This window comes from Nannobrachium achirus (assembly GCF_963921795.1).
Source record: "Nannobrachium achirus genome assembly, chromosome: 5".
In the NCBI taxonomy this organism is placed as follows: domain Eukaryota; kingdom Metazoa; phylum Chordata; class Actinopteri; order Myctophiformes; family Myctophidae; genus Nannobrachium; species Nannobrachium achirus.
This window is the reverse complement of record NC_137814.1, coordinates 44,400,367-44,414,025: the sequence shown is the minus strand read 5'-3', so window position 1 is coordinate 44,414,025 and position 13,659 is coordinate 44,400,367. Positions and strand designations below refer to the sequence as shown.

The following is a 13,659-nucleotide window of genomic DNA, read 5'->3' as shown; positions in this document are numbered from 1 at the left end:
TAAATAAACTTAAAAAAATTAAATAAAAATACTTTACATTTCAGAGTCAGAGTGAAATATTGAACTTCTTGCTCCACTCCGTTTATACTGCATTTTAAGTCACTTTTTTTAAATTCAGAAAATATAAATAGTTATAATTATGATATTAGTCTATTCAAATCTATATTAGGCCTATACTCATTGTTTCGCATTTTATCTTTAATTTATCTATTGTACTGTATGTATCAACAAAGCCGAACATATTAATGCTTCAATAATTATTATACTAATTTATATCTACATAATGAGTATACTTTTACTTCCTTTGATGGAAATACTTTCCTTTACAGCGGATAGATGTCATAATATTGAAATGGATCAAAGCTAAGTTAGCATATTTTGTATTGCAGGTAAAAAACGAATCATTTTGATATAAGAATAAATATTTTTTTAATATATTAAGCCTGGAATGTGAAATGGGTTGGAAATTTCACATTTCATTTCATCTTAACATGACTCTTACTGTCTATGTATTTTAAAGTGAACATTTGTAACTCAAATCTTTCTTTCTCGGGGTCCCTGGAACAAAATATTCTGAGGTCCGTGGCCAAATACATTTAATTTGGGGGGTCCTTGATTTCAAAAGGTTTAAGAACAACTGATATTAGAAACTGATTTTTTTTTCCAGAAAACTGTTAGGATTTAGAAGACATTTTAGAAATGGTTCTAAATTAATTTAGCAAGGGGAACTCTATACCATAAGTTAGCTTTCTCACCGGAATTGTTTTCATGTAGCACCGCATTATTATGGTTGAGTTCTTGTAGCAGTTCTGAGTTTTGCCAGCAGCACGTCGTACATTGAAGTGTTTTTTGCGTTTAGTGACAACTGAACGGCGACATATTACATTGTATTAATCTATGCCACTGAAGGATCAGTCCAACTCGACCGTTATGAAGCCAGCAGTTGATGAGATGTTCCCTGAAGGAGCAGGACCCTACGTGGACCTGGACGAGGTTAGTGCACACTGCACAGTCTGCACACATAAACAGAGCGGCTACCTTTAAACGCATTTTAAATCTGAGACTTTTTTGTATATTATTTAAATCGTATCGAGGAAAAGGAAATGCTGCTATTTGTTCCAGAATACCCTGGCTGGCTAATGACATATGTCCCCATATTGTGTGACTCCAGTCCATTTTCAACTGTTTTTATTATATTTTGACACTTTGGCAATGTAATCTTTTCTCGTGCCAATATAGCTCATTTGAATTGAATCTGAATTGAATTGAAATTGATTGAATAGTGTTGTTTAGTCGTTTTCCTGCATAGCATAGCAGCATCAGGACTAATCAGTGGTGGAAAAAGTAGTCAAATGTTTTACTTAAGTATAAGTGTATCAATGCTGCGATATAGAAATACTCTGAATTTCTCCAGAATAGAAAATGTAGGCCTACAAAAGTATTGGTATCAAAATATACTTAAAGCGCAAAAGTAAAAGTATGCAGAATATCCCATTTCACAAGTTCAAGATGTATAAAACTCTTTTGAAAATAGCAGATCTATAAGCTCACAATGCATCGCATCGCCAGTGTGTATTTTGGCTACAGGGCTGAAGTGGTTAAAGTATGTTTTGTAATAATAATCAAAATCTACATATACGTTTTCAAATAATTGTAGTGGAGTAAAAGTACAATGTTTGCTTCTGAGATGTAGATGGAGTAGAAGTAAAAGTATCGGAAAATAAAATACTCCAAAGTAAAGTAAAAAATCCTCAAAAGTATACTTAAAGGAGTAGTTCACCCCCAAAATGACCTTGAACTCAAGTCTCTATGCCATGGCATGAGTAATCATTAGAAAAAAAGTAATTTTGGGGGTGAACTACTCCTTTAAGTACAGTACTTGAGTAAATGTACTTAGTTACTTACGCCACAGCTGACCAGCACCAATCGCAATTGTCGCACCTGTCATTTTGTGCCCCATTACCGACACAAGAGGAGGGTGATCTGGAATATCACAGCCATTCTAGGGCTAAATTAGTCTGTACACACACTTATAACAATAAGTCATAACTAGTTGCTTGGCTAGTTGATATTAATTGAAATCCTGTACACAACGTTAACTCATTCAGAGACCCAGTGCAGATATTTAGTTCCAGAATCCAAGCTATATTTTGTTCTATAGTATTTTATTTGTATGTTTATTTGACTTTTCTCTTACCTGTTTTGTCCAAGGCTAGTTGCTGCTATGGCACATGAATTAACCTCTGGGGATCAATAACGGTTTGCTTATCTAGATCAGTGTTTCCCAAACAGTGGGTCGCGAACCATTTGTGGGTCACGGACCAATTTTTATGGGTCATGTCACAACTCGTGTGAAAGTCCCATTTTCTTTTCCTACATAAAAAATATATACTGTACATCTATCTCATTATTTTAAAAATACTTTTTTACATAAAATAAAATAAATCTATTTCAATTCAAAGGAGCTTTATTGGGGGCACCCTCTGGCCTACCGGTCCAGGAGCAGATAACATAAGCTCAGTGTAGCCCGACAGCGTGTCGCTGGTTTGAGTCCCGAGTCCCCACCTCTCTCCCCATTTCCTGTCCTATCAATAAAGGCATAAAAAAGCCCAAAAACATATCTTTAAAAAAAGAGCTTTATTTGTATGAGAAAACATATGACATACGACAGTCGAGTACAAGTGACATGTTGTGAACTTGTAGATATGCTGTTTTCACTATTGGGTCCCCGGGAAACGTCTAATTTCTCTTTTGGCCAAATCATTTGGGAACCACTGATCTAGATGACTAGTTTAACTGTTATCTTCCTTTTTGTGTTCTGGCAGGCGGGGGGAAGCTCAGGACTGCTGATGGACTTGGCTGCTAATGAAAAAGCTGTTCATTCGGACTTCTTCAATGGTAAAATAAAATAAAAATAATATCATCCTGCAGCTGTAGCTTGCTATGAACTTTCTGATCAACTAACAAACTCAAATTAGTAACTGCCCTCAGTAATGTTTTGTTTATTATAGTAACTTCTAGGCTTAACTGCACTGTTGAGACAAAGCCACACATTAACTCATTTAGACCACCAATACGCTACTATGACTTTCAATCCGGGAACCCCTCTTGGTGTAATAGGTGCTGTATGCAGTAAATAGCAACATATATTTATGTAATATATCTGAACAATAATTCCAGTTCTTCAGAAAACTGGTTAGGATTTAGAAGGTCTAAATGGGTTAATAATGTATTTGGCTGCGACCCTCATCCAAAAATACTTTGTGCCAGGGACACCATACAAGATTTTTGTTGTTAAAATGTCAAAATGTGACAACTCTTTTCACGATAGCAGATGCCACCCATTGTGAGCTGAGCTTGTTATTAAGTTATTTTCAAATAGCCAATGTATATAGAGTTAAAGTGGTTACCATTTTTCTTTAAAGATTATGTTTTGGGGGCCTTTTATGCCTTTATTGACAGGACAGTAGACTGACAGGAAATGGGGAGAATGATGGGGGTGACGCATCAAACCTTGGTCAGACTTTGGAATCGAATCAGCGACCCACCAGTAGGCCAGCGGGCGCTCCATAAAGTGGTTACTTTTTAACTGCTTTTTGATGCTACTGTACATCAACCAATTTAGCTGGGGACCCCCGGGCATCTCCGGACCCCACTTTGAGAACCACTGCACTAGTGGATAGTACTGACTGATGGAAGCTAATGTTAAGATTTCAGAGATAGGCCACTGGAAGTGATTATGACTTTTGAACATATTAAATGAGAAGTTGTCAGTCAAGTCAGATTGAATTCATTAGCAGCACATGCCTTCTTTTCACTCCTGGGTGTCAAAACACTGTGGGCTCAGTAACCAACAGCAGGAAATGACTTTACTAGTCCCAAATCTCTCTTTTTTCCCTAACTACCCCCTCTTTTTTTCTTTTCCCTTTACTGAGTTTTATAATCAAGTGTGATCTTTGTCCTGAGGCGAAGCTAGTCAAGCTACATCAAACGGTAGCGACTTCTCATACGCCACACAGGTTCAATGTGGACCTCCTCTGCACTGCAGGCTAAATCTGCCATATGTATGCCGTTTTCGTATGATAAAAAGATACCTGCAATCATAGATTAATAGTGACAGACAGACAGACCTTGAAAGTAATAGTGAGACAAACAGACCTGTATTCATCCTGAGTGTACACACACACACACACACACACACACACACACACACACACACACACACACACACACACACACACACACACACACACACTTTAAAAATAAATGAATAAACTAATAAAGCCATCAAATTGAGTGTTCTAACAGTTGAGAAGAAAATGAGATGCCCAGAAATAGAACTTTCAAGAATGTCTTAAAAACAGAGAAGGTCCCTGCAGAGTGTCTCCCAATAAAAAATTGTCACACGCTGTTGTGTCATCCTCAAATTCCAGTCATGTAACGTAGGCAATGTTTTTTTTGTCTTTAATTTGGCTCAAAATATAGTTTTTCTCATGTTGTGAGTAGTGGTTTCTATGTTCCCTCTGACTGATGACACCTATTTTTGCAGACCTGTACTCAGGGTTTCAGGGTGCACACACTTCAGTGTGTGCACTTTAGTCTATCCATATTTATCAGTATTCTTAATGCGTAGCTAGCTGGCTGTACACATATTGGCCTCAGAATATCTACTTTATGCCAATGTTACTGGTGATAGATAGTACTTTACTTTACTCATGCATATATTTATATCTACAGAGATTCATACCTTATGCTTACTCGGTCAGTACAAGGCCAAGCCAGAATCTAAGTCTATTTATACAGTATGCCCATTTTACTGGTGATAGAATGTGCACAAGACCTTTACTTTTATGTGCATGGTACCTTTATTTAGATTTTGTTCATACATCAACAGACAGCTGGCCAAGCCAGACATCTTTTCAAGTCATTTTTCCATGCATGTTGGTACAATTCTGCCATTCGCCTCTGACCCCACAAAGGTACAGGCCGACAGGAAGGACTCGTGGACAGCGCAGCAAGTGTGTTCCCAGACCTTTTACTTTTATCACCCCTCGCCCCCTTTTAACCCACCGACCTATTAGGCTTTATGAGAAAATGCCTCCCCTGCAAAAAAACTTTTTAAATACGACCACCGTGGTCATGCTGTATTATATATCTTCTGTCTAATGATAACAGCTTTTTGATTTATTTACCATCCACAGATTTTGAAGACTTGTTCGATGACGATGACATCCTCTGAGACAGAGACGAGCACATCTTCACCGTTTTTGCGGTGATCTGTGAATTCATCCAACTCCATGGACATCTTTTTCTGTCTATTTTGTTTTCTTTTGCGAGACAAAACTAGCCTTAATGACATACAATTTCCTTTCATTGGTGCCCTAGTTCAGGGTTTTAAAACATTCTCAAAAAAAAGTCTCCAGCTGATCCAGATGTTGTGACATTCTTCAGATCCCAGGAATTCCTCCATATGCACTATGCTAACATTAAGAGCACCTACGGTGTACATGACTTCAACCACCTCCATGCTGGATTGTAGGTTTCTTGGCGTTGAAGAACACCTGTTAGAGGTGCGCCCCTCTCAGACATAATTATATATGTATGCATATGATGGGAGCGCCTCCAACATTTACTGTCTCCCTTAGACATACTGCAGATGGCATGTGATGAATCGTGGTCTGCAAGAATCACTCTTCAATATTTGTAATTACACATGTAATTGTCAAATGCATACGTATGATTTGATGTTCAATGATGTTTTGACATGACCTGTCCCTTGACATTGTATATACACAAAACATGATGTATATTGATAACACCTGTGTTTTGTACAGTAGATGTGCTTTATGTGATGACAGAAAAAGAAAAAAATGAATTCCCTCTGTGAGTGAAGCCGTTAAGTGTATGGTATTATTATGTCACTGCTGTTGGGCAGGAGCCTTGTACCTCCATATTTCAACTGTTATGTTTTGTTTTGTTTTCGTAGATGAATGCCCTACTTCATCATACAGCGTCACAAGAAAAGTAGCTAAAATAGCAGTTCTACAAGCTCACAATGAGTCATGGTACTATGCATTGAGAGCTTGCAGATATGCTATTTTTAAAATGTGAATATTTCCTTAGGTTTTGGACATGACACAGTATGTCTAGTGATGACACGTATCACTTGTTTTGCAGATGCATGCTGTATGTGCTATTAAAAGAAAAAGATAATAAATTCCCTCTGTGAACGAAGCCATTTAAGAGTATATTTGATATGCCTGTGTTCAGATTACTGGGAAAATCACTAAAATGCAGATGTGATGCAGCAGTGGCGAATAAACACATGCATAGTGATTGATCATTATTGGGGAAACTGGTTGTGCTTCATGCATTGGCATGACTCATGGCAAAAACAATTGAGGTTGATTATGTTTATATGTTTTTTGTTCAGTTAAAAATAAATCTCAATTTTTTCTCATAATAGTCATATAATATGTTTGTTCGGTAACAGGTTTCCCTGTGACTCCATCTCTAATAAACAGAAAATACATTTCCAGTTGGGTTGCCAATTCTACTTTCTCCAATCAGGAGAGAGAATCACTATATCAGCTTTGATTATATAGTGTTCCAGTTCCAATTTTGTCTGCTCATTTCTTTGTGTCATCACTTCCTATGTCACTTGTTTATCCTTTATCCTGTATGAGTTCTCTTTTAAATTGGTATCCCCGAGCTGAAAATGTTATTTCTGTTTATTAAAGAGCCGGAGAGACATGGAGACAAAACAAACATATCACATACTCAAAGCTAGATATGAGAGGATATGTTGAAGTGGGGAGGGTGACAGGTATGGATTTATAAAGGAAATATGGTGTACACTGTACACACACAAGCTGCTACATTGCAATAAAAGAGAGACTTAAGCTGGTTGCACACTGCTGCGTTTTTTCATTGCGAAATGCGAATTTTTCAGGGCAAGGAGAGATAGAGAGCAAGGGACCAAGTGGTCCAAAAATAAATACGAAATGGGCGTCCGTGTGCAAACGTGATTGACATAACGTGAGATTGATTTCTTTATTTACGTGTCGTGCTCCGAAATTCGCTCCTATATTCGGCCCGAAAAAGAAAACCCAGCAGTGTGCAGCAACCTTTAATGTAATTGTATTTTAGCTTTTAACAACCAATTACATTATGCAAATGGCCCAGCACAATGATATATACCGTACTGTTCTAAATAGGCCATCCCCTGAAAACTTCCCTTCTCTGTGCTGCTTGTTACAATATCCAACTTAAAATCCCATTCATTATCAAGGGAACTACATTTTGACGATGATACAGATGAGAATTTTGGCATGTCTTTGAGAGAAATGTTCTAATTCCCATAACTGTACACCGAGCTGTCCCAGATCATAGGAAATATGTAAATTCTGTTTGAGGGAGAGTATGCCCTTCGCATATTATTCCCTTTACACTTTTTGTTTCTTTGGTAAACATGTACTCTCTGTTTTGTTACAAATTAAACAAGAACTATCTTTGTCTCTCCCCTCTTGTTTGAAAAAAACTGACATACATTATAACTCCTCTTGTCTTCATGCACTTTGTGTGAAGTACAAGAAAGACCTCACATAAAAGCGGTTGTCAGGCATCATTTTTTTACAAGCATCTGTTTTTTTTAATGAGCTATTCTTTCACAAGTAGCACTGAACTGCTTTATGGGTTCTTAACAGAAATTTCACTTGGCATGGATTTTCCATGCTTTTTAGACATTACCAGGCCTGTCCCTTTTACTACATCTCTAGTGTTGTGTTTGACCAGCAGCAAAGCCAACATACTGTATGTCAACTTGAGGAAGAGAGGCATTTGTCTTCTCCTTTGACAGGCCCAGCAATTCTGAAATGTGTAAATTGCAAGGATGGAGGTTGAGGCTAAGTTGTCACAAGTTATGTCAGTGGAAACACTTGTCATGTTGGAGTACAACACAGAAAGACAATTTGTTGTTGGTTTTGTTGATTAAATTATCCTTGCCTATTTGATTATGGGGATATCAAAACATAGTAGCCTACTGGATTGGAAAATATACTGTATACACCATTGTATGATGTATAATTTATCGGTCAGCGTGTTCAGGTTTTGGTATTTTGTAGGCTTCTCTGCCTTCATTGATAGTGCACAGTAGGATATATACAGGAAACAGGGAGAGGGAGACGGGGAATGACACGCAGCAAAGGTGGTCAGGATCGGGACTGTCAGGCATCAGAGCCCACGTGACACACACGCATTCGGACCGCGAGGCCAGCGGGAGCCCCGGTACCCAGCATGTGTGGAAATGAGTCCCTCCCCCTTTCACTCTCCTTATAACTCTCGCCATCACACATTCTCTCCCCCTCTTCCTCTCCTTCACTCCCTTCCCCTGTCCCTCTACCTCTCTCTCTCTTTGATCGAGCTCTGCTCTGATGCCGCACACAACTGTTGCCTAACAATGGAAATCAACCATTTGTATAACAACACTGATTAGATCTAGAAATACCAAAACTGTAGGAGGAGTAGCGCGGGCAAAATAAAGTTCATCCTTAAAGATGGAAAGAAAGAAAGAATGTCGGACATGTACTATAGTCTAATGACACTAATGACGTCTGGAATGTCTAACAACGATGATGTTGGGGCTTTCCATATTTGGGCATTATCTGGACACAGACAACTTGAACCTTTATATATCGTTTCATCTCTGTCGGGTGGAAACCTCAAACTGTTATTTTCAGGATTCAGATCCCAAAATTGCCAAAGTAGCAGATCTACAAGCTTGATGTGTCGCTTGATGCTGCGTTTCGAGATTATGGATCTGCTACTTTTAATGTTTTTTTGTGATGCTGTAGTATGATCAGGTAGGAAAAACAAAAAGTTAAAATATGGAGAGGCTTCTGGCCAACAGCACGCACGCACGCACGCACACACACACACACACACACACACACACACACACACACACACACACACACACACACACACACACACACACACACACACACACACCTGTACACTATATAACATTTGTCTTTGTATTGGGAAATGAGAGTGAGCAAGTATTGATATAGTAAAAATCGCACCATGTTATCAAACATGACACACGTGCATATCACCTTGTATGAGCCGTTCTGTCCGTGACATCAGCTGTGGTGATGTCGGTGTCTGCGTACTTTCAATGATGTTAGTCTTGTGTGACGTTTAGTCTCGTGCTCATATGGAGCAGAGTAGTGATACAGACATGTCGTGCTCATACAGACGTCAGTTATCTCCATACATGGAGTTCCGTGCTCATACGGACACTCATACATACACACAAAGCCAGACGTAGGAGCGGTTAGAACCACTCCAAAAAAAAAGAAAAAAAAACTTTTTGTATAGTTGTATTTCTGCTTATTACTTGTTAGCTAGCTAAAGTGTACTCCAGTGGCTCGGCCTGAGGGAGCAACGTGGCATATAGGCGCAAGTGTACACAGCAGTGGAGCTGGCAGCACAGTGCTAACGACCCTACCTTATACAGCATTAACGACAGCTGCCTTCATTAGGGGCCTCCATGAGGCCTGCCTCCCTGATGACTCCAGCTGCCTACCTCCACATAACAAGGCAGTGGGATGGAAACCAAAATGTTTTCAGAAAAAGTATACGCTTTTTGGGAATGGAGAAGAAAAAAAAACAATGCTTTTTTCTTGCTAATATTTATGTACTGTATATTTGTGATATGATAAAATGGGTTGAGCTTGGTGCGCCTCAATCATAATGATGCATAATGCCCACATACACTTTGAACACATTTCGTTTCAATTCTATAAAATGTCATTATAGTGCCAAATCACACATTTTATAAGGAAACTTTACATATAGAGCATGGAGCAGTAACACAGGATTGTCCCAATGCATGTTAGATAAAGATGCATTTAACCACTGGATCAAATGTTGGAGCAGCACAGAATGCAGTAATTAAGTACAGCTGTTAGCTCTGAACGGACTACAAGAGAGTAAAGGTAGTGAACAGCCTACCAGGTTTAAAAATACAGACTATACTGTATAGGTGTAGGTGATGGTAGGTACTTACTGTGTTTACTGTGTCAAGTAGATACACATCTGTCATATAATCACTAGTAAGACAAGCAACCTCGCCCTAAATGTCATGGCCATCTGCCCACAGTGATGTGTATCGAACCAGTTACCCATATATGGAGATCCATGTACTGTATTATGGAGATATGCTGTGAGAGCCCCCAACGTGCTTACTCAGTTATTCGTTATGTGAAAGTCCTATGACTTCTATCACATCTGACATCATACATACAATCCCTTTTATGCCCATACATGGAGATCCCTGTCTGTAGAAACAGCCCCACAGATATGGGCTGTCTTGGCCATATATGGATTATGTTAGTGTGGTATGTGGCCGATGTGGCCTCCATATATGGGCTGAAGTCCTGTTACATATGGGTTTAATATTGATGACATCAGGGAACTCCATATATGGGCATAAAGGGGATTCTGTTAGTGTGGTTCCCCTGACATCACAGTGAAGTCAGAGAGTGTGATGTCAGAGCAGCAAATCAATTCTGTTAGAGTGGTTCCCCTGTCATCACAGTGATGTCAGAGCATGATGTCAGAGTGGCAAACCCATAGACCGTAATAACAATGACAATGGCGATAACAATGGTAATTCCCATGGTTGGATTTATAATCTACCAATCCAAATCAATTACATTATAGGTGAATTGCTTGAATTGAATGAATTGAGTTAAACAAAGTAAATTGCTTTGTGAAATTGAACAGCTTGAGGTTTTAAGTCCACAGCCAATGTAGGATATACCGTATACACATTTCACATTTCAAACAGTGGCTACTGCCACCTCTCAACATTTACCCCAAATTCCAAACATGTGAAGAAACAAACCACGGCAGTCATAAATGGCACTCTTCCTGCATCAAGAACATGCTCTATGCTGCAAGCTCACCTCTCCTAATTACAGGACCCCTATTGGTCGGTCGATCAGCGGCACAGGAGCCAATCCCCGAGCGCCAAACAGCACGCCGGAGCCATATGACATGCCTTTTTGTTTTTAATGATCACGGGGCTCCTTAAAAATGTTTCTCTGCCCATCGGTCCCATACAGGGAGGCAGAGAGGTATAGGGTCCACACCGCTCAGACAACCCCTCCCAGAAGCCCGATTCAGAGAGCCACTGGCACCCAGAGGTGTGGTGTCCCTACGCTCTTGAGGTGAAGCCAGGAGGCCAATACTTCAGCACCCTTACAGGTACAGTAGGGGATGGATTTAATGCCACTTTTCTTCTACTCTTTCACTGTTAATTACTATAGACTTCTTGCAACTGCAGCTGGATTGGATTGAGTCGAGTGATTTTTAAAATCACAGAGGATTTGTTGGACTATGAGCTCAATCTGTGTGCTACAGCTGTGATTCATTTACAGCCCAAGCTGGAATGAGAAGGAGCTGACTAGGTGCTGTTGTGGCTGAAGTTTAGTTGTTAAAGGGCCAGTTCACCTCTGGGACAACCAGATCTTATTTTATTGTTGTTTGGGACAAGATCAACACAATCCTGAATAACTTTTTGTGTTCAATCTGTGTTTTGAGATATTTTAGTATTTCAGCATGAAGGATGATGCATTTTGCATCATATGAGTCATCATGCTGCATCATATGATGCAAAATGCATCATCATTCATGCTGAAATACTAAAATATCTCAAAACACAGATTGAACGCAAAAAATAACTCAGGATTGTGTTGATCGTGTCCCAAACAACAATACAATAAGATCTGGTTGTCCCAGAGGTGAACTGGCCCTTAACAGCAACTATACTGCAAGTGGATTACATTTGGAGAAATCTTCTGTTTCTATAATTATATAAAACTGTACTGTAGGTGACAAGATTGCTTTCAGAAGAACAAAGTGTTTTGCCCACAAAGCTCTGTAAAAATTATTACTGTATGTCCTCAATCCTCTGCCATCTCAACATCAGCCAAATGAATAAACTTTGTTCTAATAGTTCCTAGTCACAGTTAACTGCATATTCATTAGTTAAGCAATTTGTTTTTAAATATCCAACAAAAGCTATATGTGAACACAGCTTGGGAAAACATTTCCTAACACCGAATATTACTCTTTTTCTTTTGGTCCCAGGAAGCACGCACAACAGAAGATGGCCTGCGCCGGAAGACTGTCGTTTTCCCTGGTCCACACTGGAATTCTGCTAGCTATTGTTTTATTACCAGGTGAGAGACTTAAAGGCATTTAATTGATTTTGAAGCTTTGACGCAGTTCATTTACCAAGCCCCACTGCAGGCAACATTATGCTGTTACCCTTAATGTTTTAATAAGTGGGACTGGGACCTAATCTGTGGCACAGAATGATAAAAGAGCCATTACCTCTTATCTCGTTTTAATACGGCTAGGTGACATGTTAGCTTGGAGGTGAAGACAGCGCTCAAGTAGATCAAAATCTTTTCCTGGGACACAGAGCCCTCGTCCTCGGGCAGCCCGGGGGCCTTTTCCTCATTAATACGTGTGAGGGACCACTAGTCTGCACTGCACCAGTAAAATCACCAGTGTTCATTTATCTCTGAGAGTGTGCAAATGTAACCATTATGTACCCGTAAGGGCTTTTCTACACTCAAGAGCTACAAATGGATAGAATGAACACTGAGGAGTTTACTGTGTACAATCGGCTGACATGGCTGTTTCCTCTGTAGTCATAAACATCAGAAGGAAACCCCCGTTGGTAGCACATTTACTTTAACATATGGAAAGAGGGGGATGTTCACAGAACATGTCCCCCCTAAACATTTTAACATGCAACAATAATTGGTTCATGCCTGGGCGTGTGTATGTGTATGTGTATGTGTGCGCGTGTGTATGTATCTGTATTTGTGTGTGCGTGTCTGTGTGTGTGTGTGTGTGTGTGTGTGTGTGTGTGTGTGTGTGTGTGTGTGTGTGTGTGAGTGTATGAGTATGTGTATGTGTATGTGTATGTGTATGTACGTGCGTGTGTGCGTGTGTGTGTGTGTACGTGCGTGTGTATGTATGTGCGTGTGTGTGTATGTACGTGCGCGTGTGTGTGTTTGTGTGCATGTGTGTACATTAGACGTTCTTGCCGTGCTCTTGTGTGCATTGCCCATGCTCTTTGTAGTTTTACAGGTTAACTTCTATTAGTTTCCCTCTGACAGCCATATAAAAACAGGCAGGCTCCCAACAACCTGGTTCAAAGCATACACCCAGTCAGGGGTTGCTGGGGGGTGTCAATCTGCAGGATGCTGGGGGGGGGGGGGGGGGGGGGGGGCACAGACCCCAGCGCCTGCCTGCCATGCTCTTGCAGGGGCTTATTAGCAGGTCAGCATTTTCCTCCAAGACTGGAGGGAGAAAGCTGCAAACAGACATCTGGTCCTTGTCAGCTCATGTCTATGCCGTTGGCGTTTTCTGTTTTACAGACTTTCTGGGGGCCGTTCCAGTGGGACAGCAGGAGGAAGCAGAAGGTGAGGGGCGTCCGTGGGGGGGGGGGGGACTTGGCATGGTTGGACACGTTGGCACTTATCCATAAAGTCAAATGCGGTTTAGGGGAAAGGTCAAAGACCTGTTGAGTTTGATGATTCTACATCTAAACATCCATTCAACCTTCCCGATCTA

The 13,659-nt window shown here is 40.1% G+C and overlaps 1 protein-coding gene across 1 annotated transcript; it reads left to right on the top strand.

Moving 5' to 3' along the window:
* Positions 1–815: 815 nt before the first annotated feature.
* LOC308285834 (COP9 signalosome complex subunit 9-like) lies at positions 816–6,100 on the top strand. Its single transcript, XM_080726725.1, has 3 exons — positions 816–993; positions 2,826–2,898; positions 5,202–6,100. The coding sequence occupies exons 1-3, from the start codon at positions 898–900 to the stop codon at positions 5,237–5,239; spliced, it is 207 nt and encodes a 68-aa protein (XP_080582851.1). The 5' UTR covers positions 816–897; the 3' UTR covers positions 5,240–6,100.
* Positions 6,101–13,659: the final 7,559 nt, after the last annotated feature.

What these genes read in the sequence shown, in the direction of transcription:
- LOC308285834 (XM_080726725.1), top strand. Translation starts at nt 898, where the DNA reads ATGCCACTGAAGGATCAGTCCAACTCGACCGTTATGAAGCCAGCAGTT. An exon ending in CCTACGTGGACCTGGACGAG is followed by an intron (nt 994 to 2,825) that starts GTTAGTGCACAC and finishes GTGTTCTGGCAG; the next exon opens with GCGGGGGGAAGCTCAGGACT. An exon ending in TCATTCGGACTTCTTCAATG is followed by an intron (nt 2,899 to 5,201) that starts GTAAAATAAAAT and finishes TACCATCCACAG; the next exon opens with ATTTTGAAGACTTGTTCGAT.